We start from the raw sequence: 15655 nt of genomic DNA, 5'->3' as shown, positions 1-15655 counted from the left end.
ATAATGATAATGATAATATTTTTTTTTAAGTGACATACTCCACTTCTTGTTAGTCTACATGCAGCAATTGATATAGACGTTAGTATGTTTCATTTCCAGAAGTAAAACTAAATTAGAATAGAAAAACCGACAACAGCAAAGAAAAATAAATGCTACATTTTTTTTATTGTTTATCCATGTTAAATGAGCTTATGGAGAAAATTATGCCCATATGTTAAAGTACATGAGTGCAAGTATGTTAAAGTACATGAGTGCACAATATTTAGCTCATGCTTTCTCAAAGTGCTAAGGGAGTCTCTGTAAAGTGCGCCTGCTAGGGTAGCATCATGCATGCAGCCAGAAAAGACACTTTTAAAGCTACGTCACGACACATCAGCTCAACATGGACCAAAAGGCATTAGTTGGGAAAAGAAAAAAAAGGTCCTTTACTGCAATAAGCAGAAAAGGCTGATTGCTCTTGCATGCCATTTCACATTAGCAACGGTTAACTACATGGCTGGTCAGGACTAATAAAGGTTATCAGACTATTGCACATTAAGCAGAGGGGATAGAATCACTCCAAATAGATTTTCCTCTCAATCATCTAAGGTGCTGATAAATATCCACAGAACATCAACTGACAATTCAGACTAGAAACTTAAAGCCATGAATACAATGGTACAATATATTAATTAACATCACTGTTAAAGCAGTTGTGTTTTTTTTTTTTTCCTTCGTCTACTTTTGCGATGCATTGTGATAATTTGCCAGGCTTTGACTATTAAGCTAAGGAGTGGATGGATGACGTGGATTCTGCTGTGGCTGACTCGAGAGGTTGCAGCCCTGCACAATATTCATTTGTTCTTCTGGGCCTTCTGGGCAGACTTGGTGATCTTTCCTGAAGTGGACGTCTTCTTTTCCACTCCCTTAATGACACCCACTGCCACCGTCTGACGCATGTCACGTACAGCAAAGCGTCCTGGGAGAGAGAAAAAAAAACAAAAATGTAGTTTTTTGTTTTTTTTAAATTTGTGATAATTCTTCACACATGAAGAGTCGGATAAAACCAAAAGAAGGAGGTCATGTCATCTGAAAGAGAGAGTCCTTACCAAGAGGAGGGTACTCTGAGAAGCTCTCCACACACATGGGCTTGCCCGGGATCATGTCCACAATGGCAGCATCACCAGACTTAAGCGATTTGGGGTTGTCCTCTAGCTTCTTCCCTGAACGACGGTCAATCTTCTCCTTCAGCTCAGCAAACTTGCAGGCAATGTGGGCTGTGTGACAGTCCAGCACTGGAGCATAACCCGCACTTATCTGGCCTGGGTGGTTCAGGATTATGACCTTCATGTACAACAAAACAGTAGATGAATCTAATGGGTCCAAAATCACATGGTTCAATTCCAAAAATGGCAAGTTTATCCTTTTACAAAGTATCAAATATCATCTGCTCACCTGTGCTGTGAAGCTAGCAGCTTCTTGTGGTGGGTCATTCTTGCTATCTCCCGCAACGTTCCCACGACGGATATCCTTAACGGAGACGTTTTTCACATTAAATCCGACGTTATCACCTGGCAGTGCCTCAGACAAGGCCTCGTGATGCATCTCTACAGATTTAACCTCAGTGGTCACGTTCACAGGGGCAAATGTCACGACCATGCCGGGTTTCAAGATGCCGGTCTCAACGCGACCTACTGGGACTGTACCGATACCTGTGAAAGCACGGAAACCTTAGATTTCCAGAATTCTCTGAATGCAGCATTGGAGTATTTGATATCATTTGCAGTGAAACTAGTTGCTGCGATATTCACATGGATGACTAAACATGTTAGCGCTAGAAAAATCCTCCTGTCTGGGCTGACATGTGTGTTACCTCACCTCCAATCTTGTAAACATCCTGGAGTGGGAGGCGCAGTGGTTTGTCAGTTGGCCGCGTTGGAGGCTGAATGGCATCCAGGGCCTCCAACAGAGTCGTTCCTGAGACGCTCCCTTCTTTGCGGTTGATCTTCCAGCCTTTAAACCAGGTCATCTGTACAAAGCATACACATAAATACCAACCAAACAGAGTCGATTATGTCGCAGAAGTTTTCTGGTCCATAGAAAACGTGACGTCATGCTGCATTTAATCATGCACTGTATTCTACTAACATTTGGGCTAGCCTCGAGCATGTTATCTCCATTCCATCCAGATATTGGCACAAAGGCCACTGTGTCAGGGTTGTAGCCAATCTTCTTGATGTAGGTGCTGACTTCCTTCACAATCTCCTCATAGCGTTTCTGACTGTAATTAGGTTCTGTGGAGTCCATCTTGTTCACACCAACAATCAGCTGTTTCACACCGAGCGTGTACGCCAGCAGGGCATGCTCTCGGGTCTGACCATTCTTTGAGATGCCGGCTTCAAACTCGCCCACGCCTGCTGCCACGATCAGTACGGCACAGTCCGCCTGTGCTCACAGACAAAATAAGAGAGAAAATTCAATGTTCTGCTAAAAGTAATCTTAAACCTATTTACCAAGGAATGTTGCTACAAAATGTCATCAAACTCCATTTCCCTGAAACAGACCTGTGAGGTACCAGTGATCATGTTCTTAATAAAGTCTCTGTGTCCCGGGGCATCAATGATGGTGACGTAGTACTTGCTGGTCTCAAACTTCCAGAGGGAAATATCGATTGTGATACCCCGCTCCCGCTCAGCCTTCAGCTTATCCAGAACCCATGCGTACTTAAAAGAACCTTTACCCATCTGAAATTTACAAAAGAAAATTCAGATTTGTGGTTACAAATGTTTGGTTTAACCAAGAACAAATTTTGATATTGATATGATTGCTAAACTGCGGTGCAATCTGTTCTTAAAAAAAAAAAAGTTTATAAAATTTATGTTACATAAATCTATTTATCCTGATCTGAGTGTTTCACCTCAGCAGCCTCCTTTTCAAACTTTTCAATGGTCCTCTTGTCAATGCCACCACACTTGTAAATGAGGTGTCCAGTGGTGGTGGACTTCCCAGAATCCACATGGCCAATGACCACTATATTGATGTGTAGCTTTTCCTTTCCCATCGCTTTGGGTTTGTAAGATTACAGAAGGGTCTAAGATGAGACACAAACTGAATCATTAATGGTACATGCTAAATACTTTATTCATAATGTGATGATTGCCCAATAAATAAAAACAATGAGGTGTTACCATCCATAAGACTGGACATACATTAAAATAGTAATTATATATGGTCTACCAACTAATTAAATATGGTCTACCAACTTGACCATCTCTGATTGTGTTTTGTCTGCTGGAAGCTGGTCACATTTTACAAAATACAACATTGAGGATTCTGGTAACAAATCTTACAGATATTCATATCTTTATCATCGACATCAGCAATCAAAAAATAGTACCACTTATTTGTAGATACTTAGATACTTGTAGATATTTGTAATATTCCCAAATTCTGAGGCCTTGAAAAAGCATCAATAGTATAAAAGCAGCAGATATCATTAGGACAAGGCTCTTGGCTTGTTATGTGATCGACATTTCGGTTTAGATTCTGGAAAAACCATCTAAAAAAAACACAACTTTTGTCTGCTTATAAGAAATATTCCTCAAAAGACTTATTTTAGAAAACAAAACTATTTTATAACCCTACACCGACCAAAACATGTAGCCTAAACAATGCAACTTATTTTGTTTTCCTTGTGTCATTTCCCTGAGGAAATCTCCACAAATTAAACAGTCGGGCCTTCCTTAAGCATCCGAATATTTTGATGTATTTGATTTCATCACTGGAAAAGCTTTAAACAGTCGTATTTAGGCCGTGCATAAAAGACGAAAGCTGAAAAAAAAAATTGCCGGCCATGTTTTCCTCAGCCGCTGCGTTGTCTAGGTAACAAAGCGCGCGATCTACCTATGCGGCAAACTCTAATCCTAAACAACCCAAACGTGCACGCGCTTCAACGGCGGCTATTTTATACACCGAAATATGTTTCATTTCGTGCACCGAGTCGTGCACCGAGCTTCAAATCACCTGTAACCGACTATCTGACGGCAAGTACCTGTTAACGTTAACTGTCGTATATAATAAACATGCAACACGACGGTGAGCATGCAAAAGGCATTGCGCCTCGCGCATCTATACAGTCGTAACGTGGCGCGCGAGGACACCGGACAACGTTTTTAGGTCATGTTGGGAATAAAAAAATTTTTTTATAAAAAACATATAAAAGCAACAGGGGTGTTTTATTTATACCAGACATTGGAATAAAGAAACTGAACCGACACCTCAGAGGCTGTATTTACAATTTCTCTCACACAGACCCATAAACGCACGCGCGCAGTAAATTAAGTAAATTAACGTTTATATGTGAGAAAATATTCTGTATTTATGTCATTTCCGACCTTGAAGACGACGATGGAGGCCTGACGCAGTAGCAGCGCGGATATACTGATGATGGTCGTTTCCCTCAGATACAGGACGGAGGCTTGGATACAGACGATGACGTCTTCTAGATGAAGAAAGATGTAATATCCGCGTCATCCAGCAGATGGCGCGCTCAAACAACAGTTAGAATAAGGATCATAAGGAGCTTTATTGACATGTATGGAATTTGTTTTAGTGTCTAAGCTTCCAGTACACAGAGTCAACAATACACACACACACACACAGACATAATATAAAATAAAATACACATACAAATAGACAAAAAAAATAAATAGAAAAATAAATAAATTGCATGCACAGATGTGCTATAGATGAGAGAATGGAATAGAATAGAATGATATGCAGGGATGTACTACGATGGAGATGGTGACAAATAAGTGTAAGGTTTGCACATTGTTATTGCGTAATGGGAGAACATTTAACTGTTTATGAGCTACATTGTCTGGGGGAAAAAACTGTTCTTGTGCCTGGTTGTGCTGGTTGTTCGGTTATTATTGAGCACAGAACAGACTCGATGACGGCTGAGTAGAACTGTTTCAGCAGCTCCTGTGGCAGGTTAAACTTCTTCAACTGGCTAAGGAAGTACATCCTTTGTTGGGTCTTTTTTTACAGTGGTGTTTACAGTGAGTGTGCTACTTCAGGTCCTTGAAGATGGTGGAGCCCAGGAACTTAAATGCCTTTACTGCAGAGACAGTGCTGTCCATGTTGGTAAGGTCAGGAGTGCAGGGGGGGTTTCTCCTGAAGTCCACTATGATCTTCACTGTTTTGAGTGTGTTGAGCTCCAAATTGTTATGACTGCACCAGACAGCCAGCTCTTTAACCTCATGTCTGACAGACTCGTCTCCGTCCTTGATGAGGCCGATGACTGTAGTGTCGTCTGCAAACTTCAGGAGCAGTTGTGTACAGGTGCAGTTGTTGATGTACAAGTACCGTGGCTGCCATGTGCAACACCATAAAGTATATAATTAGGAATAACAATAGAAGCTTAGTCCCAGATAAACACTGCTACACTAAGTACTTGTTAAGATAATGTTAAAACATACAAATCCATACAATGACATAAGGCTTGATGTTTAGCATGTATGCCTCTCACCTATGCGGATTCCCACTTCTGTGCTTCATGGGTTTCCTCTGGATACTCTGGTTTCCTTCCCCAGGCTAAAGAAATGGCATCAGAAAAAGCATGTAAACAGGTGTGTGTGTTATTGTGCTGTACAGTGGTTTGGCACCCTTAGCATCCCTCAAAGGCACCAGTAGCCAGGATTCGAAACGTCTTTCCCACAGTTTATTTGCCATTCTATGAAGTGACACGAATGAGCTTAAAGACATTTTGGCCCATATTTTTAATTTAAGTATAGGCCATAACTGTAAGTTATGCACAAGAAACCTTTAGCTTTATTTTTCTTTAATACAGTTTCTCCATAATTCTGTGTTCATTTTAGTTTAATTCAAGTTTTATTTTAAATTCTGCAGGCAAGGTAAATTATAGTAGCCGAAATTGCTAGAAGTTTACGTGTGGGTAAAAAAGCTTTTAGGCTAATAAAATATAAATTAAACATAAAATAATAAATTAAGTAAATATCATATAAATTTTTTGATTTGTTTAAATCATTTTAATTCTTGATGTACCGTTTGTAATAAGTTTTTATTTGATCATTAATAAGTTGTAATATATAATTGTTCCAGCAGATGGCGCAATTGCGCGCGCGCGCGCACACACACACACACACACACACACACACACACACCTTTGTTTTTATATTATTTTATTGCTTTATGAGAGCTTTAATGCTCTGGAACTGCTGGGTATTAAAATATCCTTTAGTGATATTTGTTTCTTTTATTTCCTTTTATCAACAAGCTGCATCTATGTCATAAAGTAGGATGAACTTTGTCTTACAGTATCTTTTACTATTAGTAGCAATATGAAATAATGTAACCTGAAATAAATACATAGAAGGAATACTATCAGAGAAAACAAGGGAATTTCTATAAAGGTTGTTAATGCTGTGAAACTACTTTAAAACTCAGCACATTGTTTGGTAGCAAAAAAGTTATCATCAGAATCAAAATGATATAGTGATTTAAATGTTATATCACATATTTCGTATTTTAAAGAATACTGTCAAATGTAACGTGATATCTACCAAAATGTGAGTTTGTGATGGTTTAGATGCAGGTTGCACAATGCATTAATCTTCTCTTCTTAGTGAAGCTCATTTCAGTTCAATTCAATTGATCATTTTGGGGTTCATATACTGCGAATTCTGTGTGTGTTTGCTGTTTTTTGTTCAACTTTTATGTAAAATACCAGCCATAGTTCATTCTTACCTTTACTCATGCTAAGCAACATCTTGTCCTGCACCTCCACCGTAATCATCCCTCTGGGAAAAGTTAAACTAATATAACTAATATAACTAATATAAACATGCAATAATGTCTCAACATCAAAATATTCATTCATCTGCATTAATCACTGTATTCTAGTCACATGGACACTAGGCACATTTACATCCCTGTTCATCACACAGGCCTAGGGGTAATATAGTGTAGCCAGCATAATTTTGGGATTTTAGAGGAAACCAGAGAACCAGAAGAAAACATGTGAATTTCCACACAGACAGTAACTCGAGCTTAAAATCAAACCCAGGGCCCTGGAGCTGTGAGCTATGCTGTGAGCAGTGCTGCCTACTGCATCACCATGCCATGGTGGCTTAGAGATCCTGTATGACTACTTATATTGCTTATAGTTTATAACTCTGTGTAATCTCTGTGTGCTTTGCAGGATCTTTGCTAAAGGTCTTGTAAGACACTCGAGTGGTTTGAGATGATAAACAGAAACACAGCTGCTTTCCACTGCATCAGCCAGCGCCGCACACACCAACACAGACAGTCTGTGATGGAAAAGTGTCATTTGTTCAAGGCTTGATGTCTGTCTCAGTGTTTAAAGTAGCTGGAAAAAAACAGAGAGGAACTGAAGTCCCTAAGTATGTATTATTAAATATTGTACATTCTTTCAAAGTTGTGTATAAATATCCAGATCAGTTCTTAAGTCATTACAGATTAATAAGTTATTAATTTTTCTTAAATTAGCAAACACACACACACACACACACACACACTGATCAGGCAAATGACATGTATTTTACAGGAACATGTTTACTAAATTTGTTTTAGATGATGGCTTAAATTAGTCGAGTCGTGGGAGTATCTTTGTTATCTGTGCTTCGTGTTATGCTAAAGAAGGCCTCAGTGATTAAATCTGCAGCACTCGTGGCCCAGAGCGTGTGGGAAATGGGTGAATATTGGGAGATAAAATAGATCACCATCTGCCCGAGAACACGGTGCCAAGAGAACTTATCAGACCGCTCTTAGAAAGTTTTGGACAACGTCCCAAATCACATACTGCATGTTAAAATTGTATGCAAACTATTTTTACATAATATTTTGTCCAATACTAGATGTTGTCTCAACACTTCCATCTGTTAAGACTCTGGTAGTCATGTCTTTATTTGTAATAATTTGTATAAATTATATTTTTTTTCTTCCCTTGATCTCTCAGATGATGTGATTTTCTGCATATTATATATTTTATTAATCATATTATTATTAATGATTATGACTGAATACATTTCAAGATATAGTAAAGATAAAGTAGCTGAGAGACTCAATGGGGTTTTCTAGGTGCTGTAGATTTGGTAGGATTTATTAATGTTTTAACCATTTTCCCGGTACACTGGTGTTCCATTAGGAATAGAAATGGACATTTTCAATCAGTATAAACAAATAAATTATTTTATGGACACGAGTCTGATATAAAAAGATTGATTAAAATCTGTTGATTTTAGTGGTTGCAGATAAACACCTTCGAAGAGCTGCTTATGAACAAGCACTTTGAGTATATACATATTTAAGTGGAAAGAAAAATAGTATTTGAAGCTTTTCTATGAATGTACCTTCTCAGTAGGCTAGCTAAAAACCCTCAACTCCTAAAGCACTGAGTGTCTACTTTCATATGAGCTTCATATTAAGCACCACTGTGGAGTGAGATATGACAAAGACATTCAATGCTGAACAGTTAAATGGTTTAATCGAAACATTTACATCGAATCTATCTGAATTCTGGATTTTTTGCTTGATCTGACTAAAAATTTTTATAAAGATTTAAGCAAATAATGAGCGATGTTAACGTTTATTATTGTATTATTGTAAAGTTTAACTATTATTGTATGTTTAGAAACATGAATAAATATTAAGAGGAGTCGATAGTGATAACAGTGGAAGGCCATAATATTAGAAATATTTTGTCTGAAGCTGGGGCTAGATGGTAATGTTAACGGTGTCTCAATTCATATACCAAATATATACACAGTTTCATACACATTTTATAGTAAAACAATTTTTTTTTACTTTGAAAAACCCTTCCCATGTTTTTTTGTTTCACAGGTTACATCATTTCCTCTTTTTTTTATTTTCATTGAAACAGTTTCTTCTGAAACTAGATGCATGTTGGCTTAACAGCCTTATCAAAGACCGCTGCATGGTAACCGGCATTTACGAGAAGCTGAGATTTATGTGTGGGTCGTGGGTTTATTGCAGAAGGCTTCCAGTCAAACCCAGAAGGTTAGGATTATGAGCTTAGAAACAGCTATACCTACTGTACTGTATATAACCAGTCTCCTGGACATTATTACTTTTGCATAATGTAATGTAAAGGAGTGATTTTTGAGGAAGAAGCACATATCAGCAGAGAATCGGAATCTTCCAAATTTACCCTTTTCACAAACTTGCTCCCTCTTTTTTTCCCTCTCTTTCCTTCACTGCCACTTTGATTGGGTGATATTTTTATAAATCTAGGTCCGGAGGCCACCTGGGGAAAACAGCACCAAATTCAGGCCATGAAACAAACCCAGGCCAAGTACAAAGGATGTCAGTAATATATTACCAACCCATAGCTCCCCACCAGTGAATAACTAGAAGCAAAGCTTCTGAAAAAAAGAAAGAGAGAGAGATAAAGAGAGAAATATTATATTTATGCAAACAAATCTAGACAATTTGGATATCGGTGCAACTTGACAGGCATAAAGTTGGATTCCTCTAAAAAGATACGGTAAGAGGAGCATTTGCTTGTTTTTTTTGCATCGTTCTATTTTTAACATGGAATGTGTCTCGAGCTTATAAGACCAAAATAAATGTGTCACTGTTATAGTGCAGCAAAATGATCCCAGATCTGAAAGAATCTGAAAATTTGTGATAGTCATCCTATCTGATCTGATATCAGTTTAAGTTTTGAGCTGAGGGAAATAGAGTCTGTGCATGTAGCAGATTACATACGGCATTATCGTCTATGCAGACGAAGAGAGGATTCAGTAGTGAAGTAAAGTCCTTTCAAAGGTTTAACTATCATTTAATTTTTAAAAGTTGGATTTCGGTCACCACCCAGTATTGCTCTGTTAAGCTCTGTGTGTTTTATATGTTATAAATCTACAGGGCTCTTTCTGAGGTGCGTTGATTGACAGGGGATCAGTAGAGATAATCTACTCTCAATATGTAGCGGCTGTAAAATGCCATCTGTTAGACGAGTCACTCTCTCACCCTCACCCTCAGACATACTTAAGGTTTACTGCAAGCCATGAGCTACAGAAAAGGCTAACAGATGCTTCAGCTACACCAGGATCTCTAACCACTTATATATATCACGATGTTGTAGAAAAAAAATCTCTTTCCAACATTTGATTTTGTAATTTATCTCAACTCAAATATTTCCCATAAAATATAGCTATGAATATTTGAACACTGTCTTGAAATGACATTTTTAACCTTAACTACGTGACCAGACATATGCGGGCATTCGACCAGTCCATCACACCTGCATATGATCCTTTCCCAAACCGTTGCCAGGTTTTGTTGTTGTGGACTGTGGGGTGAAATAATAACTAACTGTTCTAAGGCTATATGCTACACAGTGTTTGTATATATGATTCAATTTTTGAAATCAATGTAGCTCTCACTGTGTCCAAAACTCTAACAGAGAGTCTGACTAACAGGACAAGGCTTGATGCAGATATTTACAATAAACTTTTGAGTTTAACAACTTTTATAATAATAAAAGTTTAATAATTTCTTCGTCTCTCAGCAGTGGTGATCTAAATGTGTATCAGAAAGTCAAAACGTCTCCATGTCAGTTCTGCTGTGAAAGAGAAGACTGTACTTAATTCACTTGACAGTGCCCCTGTCTCATGAGGCCGTTATGAGATCCAAACATTTCACAAATACCCCACACATAATGGCACAATCTCATCTGACACTGTACTCCCCAGAAATAAAGGAATGTTGAAGTATACACTTATTAAAGCAATGAATTTAGCATATTATGTCAAAATGTACAGCACAGGCTTTTATAAAAATAAAAAATAAAAACTCTTTAGAAAGCTAGAACTCCTTCAGAGGTAAATATCTGAACTCCATGTTGATAACAGACAAAGTGTTTAGTTTACAATTTTTCAAAAAGAGTGATTTATGCGGTTAAGGGTTCTACAACAGGTTATTGTCCAAATGTCGTTTCAGTTCATGTTCTCTGTTTCTCTGTGGGTTTGTTAAAAGTTCTCCAGTTCTCAATCCCAGTGATCATTAAGCTTTACATCCACTACAACCAGGATAAAGCACTTAATTAGATGACACAGAACATTTTAAGGGTTTCAAAGCAAACTCATTGTTTTTCCCAAAACTCAATCTTTCCCAAAACTTTCCATTTCCACTATTTTCAACAAAGTGAAATTCTTTTTTGTCACCTGTTGATTTTATAAAATCTCACAACAATCCTTTTCTACTAATTGTGTGCCATGTCGGGGGAAGTTGTAGGCAAATTAGGAATTTTTCCCACGGCTTTCCCTGGAATTCCTCCCCCAGCTCTCCACCGCAACCCACCCCACCCCACGCCTCCACCCCTCCGCCCCTCCGCGCTACCGCCTTTCACCGCGCACACGCTCGCGCGCTCCCGGTAAACCATCTCGAGCGTGAGCGCGCACTCGTGGATAAGGTTTGTTCCCGAGCCGTTCACACAGTGAAGGCTGCAGGCAGCGAGGCGCACAAGGGTGTGACAAGTTTGGTCTGGTTGTTTCTGAATGTGGATCATTTTGTCAATTCCTCCTTTGCTGATATGCCTGGAGTTATGGTGAGTTTGATCGAGTTTTCTTGTCACTGTTTGTGATCAAAAGTGCGCCATCGGTATTGATTTGCAGTGAATTGTTGACATTATTAAAAGAGCTCAGCAGCAGCGTCCCGGTTCACACCGGATTCACACTAGGATTTAACGCACGAGCGCACGAACCGTCTTCTAGTTGTTTAGACACTTCAGTGAGACATGCAAAAGGGGCAGATTTCTGAGGAGTAGTATTGCAAAATGTTTCGTTCTATAAGTTTTATTGATTGTATTAGTTTTGGCATGGTAAAGTAAATGAAGTAAATTCATTAAAAAGTCATTGATAACTATTTAACAGGTGATCAATAATAATAAGGTAAATACTGTAATGTGAAAATGTTAGTCAATTCACAGTGGTTGAATATGCATTGAAAAAGGAATTAAACTGAACCGATAAGCCTAAAAATGTTTTTTTTTTTTTTGTTTTTTTTACCCCCCTTAGGTAACAGCACTTGAGCGCAATGTGGTATACTTCATGAACCTCTTGCAACTAGAATACAGAAAGTCCAGTCCTGTTTAAGGCTGTGTAAAACATGTCAACAACAAGCACATGAAAATACACAGGCTCTTTTTTTAGTTTGTATCTTTTACCTATTCAAATCATCGGTCTATTTGCATGATTTGATCCACAGTTTAAAAATGATCAAAAGTGAACCCAAAGCTGACAGAGTGTTAAGGAGTGCATCTCCTCACAGAAATGCATACAAATCAGATTTCCACTCCATCAAATGTTCCTTCGAGGGCCCGTCCATCCTTTACTCTTATGGTGGTAGCGAGGCGCGAGGCAGACCGTCAGGAAACAGAGTGAATGAAATTAAAAACATCTTTCTTCAAATGGATGCCCAACAGCCACAAGATAGCGCAAACCAAAACAAAGCTGGAATGGCTAAATTGCAACGAAGCTCTGCCTCATACAGGTCTAGCATGGGAAGTGCGTCCAGCATGGAATCGGGCAAAACAGAAGTGGTACGAAAATCAGAAGACATCTCATTTGATAAAGTGGCACTGGCCGAGAAGTTCTCAGAAACCAGAAAGCTCTTTGAGATTGGACTACCTACAGACAGAAGTGCACCTGTTAGATCTGTCAGCCGATCTTCTGTGCGTAGTGTTTCGGAAGAAGGAAGGAGTGTGAAGAAGCTGACAGAAAAGACAGACCAAATTCAGATACATGGAGATCAACCAAAAGGAGACAAGGACAGAGGAAGAACTGAGCATAAGACACCACCACACAAGCCTGCGCTGATGATGAAGAATGCAGGACCTATGTCCAGGAGACTAGAGAGCTTCATGTTAGACAGTGACAGTGAGTCCTTGTCTGGTCCGTCCGTCTCAACTCGTTCACAGAGTCCAAGCAGTCATTCTCAACCACCATCGTCCCCAAACAGTGAGCATTCAGATCCACCTTTGTCACCATATAGTCATGGTTCTCCCACATCTTCCTCTATGTGGCCTGAAAGTCCTTCTGGACAGGCAGATGCAGATTTAACTTTACAAAGTGAGTCCCAGTATTCATATACCCCAGTGAATGGAGTCTATGCAGACGAAAGCTGTCACTGGAGTTCCAGTAACACAAACACCACAGTAGGGAATGCTAATGAAACTTCCATTTCTGTTGTTTCAACTGAACCAACTTTTCTTTTTAAAAGTGAGAAGCGTCATCGTTTGTCTGTGAGCAGTGGTTCTGCAAGTCCATCAGGAGATGGAAATGAAAGTTCAGAACTAAATGTTTCCAAAGGGAAGCAACACGAGGCGTTTGGTACCCCGGGTCTGTCTACTGTTCGAGCCGAGTTAGTGGTGGTCCATAATGAATCATCAGAGGGTGAGAGCAATGAGGAAGACCGTGTTGCAGATGATGTTTTTGAGGACAACAAGAATGAGCAACCTCCCTCATATCTTCCATCAAAAAAAGATTTCATAGACAGCAAGGAGGTCCAAATTATATATCATGAAGATAAATTAGGGAGGGATTTCAGGCCAGGGGAGGAGAAAAAGAAGGAGGGGATGGACGGAACTATGTTTGTAGGAGACAAGGATCAGGAAAGGCAGGTAAATTTGGCTGAGGATACAAGTATCCACAAAGAGGAGCAGAAGAGGGAAGAGGAAGGCGTGAAGGTGAAAGAGGTACAAGTCGAGGAAAAGTACTCGCAAGAGGAACTATGTCCAGACAGTGAGATAAAAACTAAACAGAAAGTACGAGAAGAGGAGGAAAACGGCATGCAGAAAGAGGCCGAGGAGAATGTGGAAGATGATGAGGATGTGGTGAAAGAAGCCTTAGAGGAAGAGGATGATGAGCATGATGTTGAAGAAGGGACTGGGGAAGAGAGGCAACAGAAAGTGAATGAGGACTCTGCTGGGAAGAGACCTTTGATATGTGGGATTGAGAATGCTGCTTTTGTGGATGACCGGGAAAATAAGTCGGACTTTCAGCAAAATGGACAGAATTCTGGACAAGACTATGAGCATTCCCAGGAATATGAGGAGATTCCAGGCCTCTCTGATGAAGAAGACCCCAGCCCAAGAAGGAAGATCAGATTCTCCACTGCTCCTATTAAGGTATGGCTTTTAATTGAACCATGTATTATCATGCACTATTTGGCAAGTAAAATATTTGAATGTATATAATCTGCACCTATTGTGAAATGTCTCAACAATTTGTTTCACTTGGCTTCTAAGATTCACCAAACCTCAAAAACACTTCCCAAAGATCCGCTTGTCTCTCCCGGTCAGTTCCAGCACCTTGGTTGGAACATTTTCTTTGTGTGTTTAATCTGTGTCTATCCTTCCTCTACATTTTTATACAAGATCTCACATGCTGGTATAAGTGTTTTGAGTACCTATGTGTTGTGCAATAGGGGCAACCAAAGAGCAGGTTTGCTGTTCTTTTTACAGTATGTTTTCAATAGTACTGTGTAGGTAAGAAGAGCTGATTCAGGATCAGTATCTGTAGTCTCTCACTGCAGTGTTAGGAAACAATCCACTTTTTGAATGAAGGTCCTGTCTGAGCTTGTATTAATTCAGGCATGTTTTTTTTTTTTTTTTTTTTTTGCCTCTGACAGTTAACATGGAAAGAGAAGCATAGAGGTAGAACAGGATCTACCCTCAGGTATAGTTTATTTGTGTGTTCTAAGCTCTTAGCTTGACCTTCAGTAAAGGTTGGAATCGACTCAACTTTTCACAGGTCATATCCAATTGAACAATGAAGATAAATTCCAACTAGTTCAGCTGATTTTCATGAGGTTGTAGAAAATTAAAAGATCTTGGAGCAGTAATCTGCTGATCTGCCGATGTTCTGCTATACTGATGTGATTTGTGTCTGTTTCTTAATACATTTATTTTTTAAACTTATAGTTCCTGAAAGGAAAATTGTTTTTAGATTATTTTATTGATTAGCAAATTGCTATTTGTTTGCAAAGCTTTATTTGTTGTTTACTTTGACTAGCCTTACCTCTGCTATTACAAATACCACAATGGGTTAAAACAGGACAATTACAGGAGATCTCCTCCTCTTAATGCTGCTTGTTGTAGATGCTACATGGTTCAAATGAAGGACTTACAACTCCAGCACCTTGTTTTCCCTGAGGTGTGTATGAGAGATCGAGGTGTGTATGAGGACTACACTGGAATCCAGTGGGATTTATGGTCCGACCCGACAACAGTTTTGGGGCCAGACATGTTTTAACACCCATTCAGGTGTAAGTCAGAACAAATAAATATAGATTTCACAAAAAGTAAATTCGTGGAGGAACTTTTCATTTCACAACTTTATTTTTGGACATTTGAACCAATCGAATTAATATGAAAACCTTCAGGACATGTGCAAATATAAATAACTTTGAGAGGTGGTGGTACCGGTAGTCGTTGGAATATCATGCATTCGCAGGACTCGACAGATTAGCATACAGTTATTTTTTTTTTTAGTTCTGTGTTGTTTCTCGTAACAGTGCATTATATGTAATCCTGGAGGAACATTGTTTTGTTTTACTGTCCTGCACCAGCTGTGTATGTTAAAAATGACAATACTTGACTTATCGTTTCATC

At 39.0% G+C, this 15655-nt stretch overlaps 2 protein-coding genes across 3 annotated transcripts in view; one reads left to right on the top strand and one right to left on the bottom strand.

Annotated features, from left to right (window-relative positions):
* Positions 1–146: 146 nt before the first annotated feature.
* eef1a1b (eukaryotic translation elongation factor 1 alpha 1b) lies at positions 147–4526 on the bottom strand. Its single transcript, XM_027179334.2, has 8 exons — positions 4374–4526; positions 2897–3070; positions 2544–2723; positions 2128–2424; positions 1858–2008; positions 1435–1691; positions 1089–1323; positions 147–958 (listed from the first exon to the last, which is right to left on the bottom strand). The coding sequence occupies exons 2-8, from the start codon at positions 3038–3040 to the stop codon at positions 834–836; spliced, it is 1389 nt and encodes a 462-aa protein (XP_027035135.1). The 5' UTR covers positions 3041–3070; positions 4374–4526; the 3' UTR covers positions 147–833.
* Positions 4527–11427: 6901 nt separating this feature from the next.
* ppp1r9alb (protein phosphatase 1 regulatory subunit 9A-like B) overlaps positions 11428–15655 on the top strand; it is a 24590-nt gene continuing 20362 nt past the window's right edge. Inside the window, exons 1-2 of one of the 2 annotated variants that reach the window (XM_027179321.2) lie at positions 11428–11590; positions 12060–14170. In XM_027179321.2, the coding sequence (XP_027035122.2) occupies positions 12257–14170 (1914 nt within the window). In that variant the 5' untranslated portion in view covers positions 11428–11590; positions 12060–12256. The remainder of the gene's footprint in view (positions 11591–12059; positions 14171–15655) is intronic. The other variant, XM_027179322.2, reaches the window with a different exon arrangement.

This window comes from Tachysurus fulvidraco, chromosome 18, assembly GCF_022655615.1.
Source record: "Tachysurus fulvidraco isolate hzauxx_2018 chromosome 18, HZAU_PFXX_2.0, whole genome shotgun sequence".
Lineage (NCBI taxonomy): Eukaryota > Metazoa > Chordata > Actinopteri > Siluriformes > Bagridae > Tachysurus > Tachysurus fulvidraco.
The sequence above is the reverse complement of the archived record's forward strand: the minus strand, read 5'-3'. Positions and strand labels throughout refer to the sequence as shown.